Consider the following 6,000-nt stretch of genomic DNA (forward strand, 5'->3'; position numbering starts at 1 on the left):
GGTACTAATTTACTAAAAATAAAATCTTCTGCCTCTCAAGTTAACATAAACCGACCAAAAAAATCTGAAAAAAAATTTAATACCGACCAAATAAAAAAAAACATAACAAACAAAAATGTTGGTAGTAATTTATTTTAATACACACATAATTAAAAAAAATATAGAAATTATTTTACCAAATTTCTCAAATTGAATTTTACCGAAAATGTACCAAATTTCCCAAAATTAAAGCGATGAAAAATTAATTATTTTATTTATTTATGCCAAATTTCGTGCCATTCGAATGATATAAAATGACTTCGGTGCACCATTTACATAAAATCAGACGAAAAAACATAAAATCGGACGAAAATATATATGGGAGCTATATCGAAATCTGAACCGATTTTCTCGAAACTTAGCACACGTCGTTCTAGACCCAATTCAGTACGCTATATCAAATTTCGTGCAAATCGAATGATATATAGGGACATTAGTGCACCATTTACATAAAATCGAACCAAAATATGGTGCACCATTTACCTTAAATCTGAACCGATTTTTCCCAATTTCATTAGGGTTCGTCCTTGGGCCAAATAAATTAGCTGTGCCAAATTTTATCCAATTCGGATTATAAATGCGAACTGTACTTTGTTTACAATTTAACATCGACAGACAGATTCTATGCATATTCTATCTCGTTGCTATCTCGTTTCCTTTTGCCTGTTACAAAGATATGCACAAAGACATAATACCCTGTACCACAGAGTGGTGAAAGGTATAATGAATTATTTTAGTTATGTCTTAAAAAAAATTCTAAAAATGAGATCGATCGAAAATCTATTAAAATATATCAAATTATCCCCCCAAATTGACCAAAAATGAGCCCAAAACTTAAATCTGAAAAAAAAAATAAAAATACTACAAAAAGCGACCAAAATAATCAAAAAAGTCCAAATTGTCAAAAAATCATGAAAATGCCCGAAATAAATAATAATAAAAAATATTTTATATTTGATCAACGCTATATTTTCGCCCTCTAGTGTGGTAATGGATTACTAAATAATATCGGAATACGTAACCACCTGTAAATATGTAAGTGTAACTCCCTCATCCAAGTACAAACGACAATATAATTGGTATCAATTTAACGGTCAACCACTCCTCTTGAGTCTACGTCCTTCAGGGGTAAATCTATACGCTTTAGAATACAAATTTTGCCATTTTTCACACAAAAGTCTGGGTCCAGGCATGCGTCTTCTCTGACCCGATTCCCGTCTCCTATGTTTGGGCCATAATTGCGGCCTCTGGAGCGACCAACTTAACTTTAGCCTAAATATTAAACGATCTTTACCAAAAACAATAGGGGTCTTCATTGGCCAGAACCCAGCAAAATGTCGTGAAGATTGGTCCATAACTGTGGCCTGTATCGTGTTTACTGAGTCTAGATCGATTCAGATAATCGAGATATGGCGATCGGTATACTTAAAGGTGGGTCTAGGGCCAATATTACGCGGCGTTATAAACTCTTGGGGCTGCACAATGCTATAATACCCTTGACAACATAGTTGTGTGGGTATACAAATCGTCCAAAAATAAAAAACCGACCAAACTATTGCAATTGATAAGAAGAGAATTACCCATTTTTTTTATGTATAAAAAACCAACAAAATTTCTAAAAATCGACCAATAACACCAACATACCAAAAAAAAAATGCATACAATTTCATACTGTCCCACTTAGAAAAAAAATCTTCAAAAAAGTTTTAACCGAAAAATAATGACTAATTACTAAAAAAATTGTCTGAAGTTTATATTATTATATTTTCCCAAATTCAATAGAAATAAAGATAACCAAGAAGAAGAAGAAACCAAAATTCCAAAATTAAAAATTATATTCGAAAAAAATTCAAAAATTTTATTCTGACGTTTCATACCCAAATTCAAAAGTAATAAAGATAACCAAGAAGAAGAAACCCAAATTCCGAAATTAAAAATTATACTCGAAAAAAATTCAAAAATTTTATTCTGACGTTTCATAATTTCGAAAAAAATTCAAAAATTTTACTCTGACGTTTCATACCCAAATTCAAACGAAATAAAGATAACCTAGAAGAAGAAACCCAAATTCCGAATTTAAAAATTATAATCGATAAAAATTATTCTTACGTTTCATACATCGGTAACTCTACAAAATCCTAAACCGCAATTCCTTCGTTCGCTCTCTCTTTAAAAACGCACGCACACACACTCTCTCGTAGCATATATGCACCTATTTTATTCATGGCCAAGGTATCACCAACAAAACAAAAATATTCAAAGCCATTGCCGAACAATTCACCCAGTCATCCAGCCAGCCAAAAATACAGTAACAAAAACTGTAACACTTTTACAAGGCTGTTTGTTATTGTCTCAACACACAAGTCCAATGTCAATGATTAACGAACACACATACACACACAACATCCGAACAGCATCACAACATTTATGCACCGATTCCTGTGAGTGCACACACGCTGTTGGTGTATTTGAGTATGAGAGTATGTTTGGTTTCTCTACTCAATTAGGTATTGTTTTTGTTGCACCGTTGTGTGTCGTTTAATGTGAGTGTGGTGTGAAGTATATTGAAGATTGCAAAAATTTCGTAGAGGGTGTTTATGTGTCGTATGAGTAATATTATGGAATTATTGCGTATACGCCATGAGGACGTTTTCAGAATGTTTTTATAAGAAACTATTTTTAAACCAGTGAACGGAGCAGTATAGTCGGACGGGGCCGACCATACGATACCCTACACAACTATCACAAAGCTATAACTTTCTGTGGTCCAAATTCCCTTTATAAAGGTGGGTCTAAGACCAATATTTCGCGGCGTTACAAACTCTTGGGGCTGCACAAAGCTATAATACCCTGACAACATAGTTGTGTAGGGGATAAAAATTCACGACTATGTTGGTAGTGAAAAATAATATGTGTGTTAAATTTCGTGAAAATCCGTTCAGATTTCGATGTAGCTCCCATATATATTTTCGTCCGATTTTGGGTAAATAGTGCAGCAAAGTGTCTATATATACTTCGATTTGCACGAAACTTTGCATAGCGTACTGAATTAAGTCTAGAATGATGTGTGCTAAGTTTCCTGAAAATCGGTTCAGATTTAGATATAGCTCCCATATATATTTTCGTCCGATTTTAGGTAAATGATGCACCAAAGCCCCTATATATCTTTCGATTTGCACGAAATTTGGCATAGCGTACTGAATTAAGTCTAGAACAATGTGTGTTGAATTTCGAGAAAATCGGTTCAGATTTAGATATAGCTCCCATACATATGTTCGTCCGATTTTAGGTAAATAGTGCACCAAAGTCCCTATATATCCTTCGATTTGCACGAGATTTGGCACAGCGTACTGAATTAAGTCTAGAATGATGTGTGCTAAATTTCGTGAAAATCGGTTCAAATTTAGATATAGCTCCGATACAAATGTTCGTCCGATTTTAGGTAAGTATTGCACCGAAGTCCCTATATATCCTTCGATTTGAACGAAATTTGGCACAGCCTACTGACTTAAGTCTAGAACGATGTGTGTAAAATTTCGTAAAAATCGGTTCAGATTTAGATATAGATCTCACATAAATTTTCATCCGATTTTAGGTAAATAGTGCACCAAATTCCCTATATATCCTTCGATCTGCACGAAATTTGGCATAGCGTACTGTATTAAGACTATAACTATTTGTGTGAAATTTCGTGGAGAAGGGTTCATGTTTAGATATAGCTCCCATATATATTTTCGTCCGATTTTATGTAAATGGTGCACCAAAGTTTCTATAGGTCCCTCGATTTGCACGAAATTTGGCATAGCGTATTGACATAAGTATAGAACGATGTGTGTTAAATTTCGTAGAAATCGGTTAAGATTTATATATAGCTCCCATACATATGTTCGTCCGATTTTTGGCAAATAGTGTACCAAAGTCCCTATATATCCTTCTATTTGCACGAAACATGGCATATCGTACTGAATTGAGTCTAGAACGATGTGTGTTAAATTTCATAGAAATCGGTTCAGAAATAGATATATCTCCCATATATATTTTCGTCCGATTTTATGTAAATAGTGCACCAAAGTCCCTATATATCTTTCGATTTGCACGAAATTTGGCACAGCGTACTGACATAAGTCTAAAACGATGTGTGTTAAATTTCGTAGTAATCGGTTCAGATTTAGATATAGCTACCATACATATATTAGTCCGATTTTAGGTAAATTACTTACCTTTCTTACTTACCTTATACTCTTCTACCACCTCTTCATTTAATACTTAGCTGAAATTTATACGCATTTAAGAGACAAGTTCCAGATTTTTTATTTTCTTTTTTTTTAATTTTTTCTTGAATTATTTTCTTAATTTCGTTGAATAATATTTTTTATAAAAAAAAACATTTTTTTCTTATTATTCCAGGAAAAAGATCAATACGGCAATGAGGTACAACGTTTGGCACGTCCACTACCCGTTGAATATTTACTTGTCGATGTGCCAGCATCGACGCCGTTGCAACCGCAATTCACTTTCTCCAAATATGACAAACGACAACCATTCCCCGTGGAAAATCGTTATTTGGATGGCCACTTGCAGGACTTTAACGCCTTGAGCGCCTATCTATCCCAGTGGGATGATGAAGATTTCCTTGAAGCCATATCCGATTTTCATTTGCTGGTCTATTTGTTTAAAATGGATATGTTGCCAATGCGTCAGCATATGATGCCACTGCTGGAGGCGGTACGCAATAAGAATCCCAATATGGCCTATGCCTTTAAGAAGGAGGAGGTGTGGAAATTATTGGAATCGCTGATACAGGCCAGTTCAAGTGGTAGTGGGTAAGTGAATAAAAATGGATATATTCTATTAAGAAAATTAAAAAATTTATTTACCTTTTCTTTATTTCTCTTCTAGGGGCACCACAAGTTATCCCTCGTCATCCTCCACAAATCGTGCTGGTGCCGGTGGCTCCTCATCCAATGCCATGGATAGTTCTGGCATCGATGGCAACACCTGGACCTGTAATCATTGCACCTTTATCAATAGCAGTGAATTGTCATCCTGTGAAATTTGCTCTCTGCCCAGATAGATTTCCTTCCACCCCAACCACCACCATCACCACCAGATGAAGAAGAAGCGAAGCGAAATTTCAAAATTCCCAAAGTCTGCTAACTACTGTCATGAATAAATTTTCTGCAAGAAAATATCATCATCTACAACAACAACAAAAAAAGAGAACAGAATATTTGTGTATTTTATTTTGTTTATAAGAAAAACAATTCTAAATTAATTTTTCTTTTGTTTTTGTTTCACATTTTTTTTTTTTAATTTCTAAATTTACCAGCATAACTTTCATGGAAATGGCTTTCTTAAGAAAAAGAATAAAAAAAAAAATAAATTATAAATAAAAAACTTATACCACACACACAACTACAGTTGCGCGTTTGATGTTGTAAACATATTCAGTATAGTTTTTTTTCTAGATTTATTTTTTGTAATTTATTTTAGCGAGAAAAAAGGCAAATAAATTAAAAACATAAAATTTGTATAATTTTCTTTTTTAAAATATAAGAAAATTATTTTGCAAAATCATTTACATATTTTTAATTTTTATATAAAAAAGGAAAACAAGCTTAAAAACTAAACGTTTTAGTATTTCAGTTAGGCTTACTTAAAATTACTTTTCCAAGGTCCCAACACATTTAAGTAAGATTTTCCAGCCTGACTGAATTAGAAATTCCATAGGAAATCTTCAATTCAGCCCGGCTGAATTAGATTTTCCGCAGGAAATCTTAAATTCAGCCCGGCTGAATTAGATTTTCCGCAGGAAATCCTCAATTCAGCCCGGCTGAATTAGATTTTCCACAGGATATCCTCAATTCAGTCTGCCTGAATAAGAGTTTCTATAGGAAACCTTCTAAAAAAGATTTCCCATGGGTAAATCTTCAATGCAGCCTGGCTGAATACGATTTTCTA

At 33.6% G+C, this 6,000-nt stretch overlaps 1 protein-coding gene across 2 annotated transcripts in view; it reads left to right on the top strand.

Annotated features, from left to right (window-relative positions):
• The window catches only part of LOC133321257 (nuclear protein localization protein 4 homolog), a 41,939-nt gene extending 36,820 nt beyond the window's left edge, over window positions 1–5,119 (top strand). For both annotated transcript variants that reach the window (XM_061530353.1, XM_061530352.1), the window contains exons 8-9: window positions 4,447–4,862; window positions 4,939–5,119. In XM_061530353.1, the coding sequence (XP_061386337.1) occupies window positions 4,447–4,862; window positions 4,939–5,113 (591 nt within the window). In that variant the 3' untranslated portion in view covers window positions 5,114–5,119. The remainder of the gene's footprint in view (window positions 1–4,446; window positions 4,863–4,938) is intronic.
• The last annotated feature ends 881 nt before the right edge of the window (window positions 5,120–6,000 follow it).

Source organism: Musca vetustissima, unplaced genomic scaffold, assembly GCF_032173495.1.
Source record: "Musca vetustissima isolate MV318-11 ecotype Yass unplaced genomic scaffold, APGP_CSIRO_Mvet_v1 utg23670, whole genome shotgun sequence".
Taxonomy (NCBI): Eukaryota; Metazoa; Arthropoda; class Insecta; order Diptera; family Muscidae; genus Musca; species Musca vetustissima.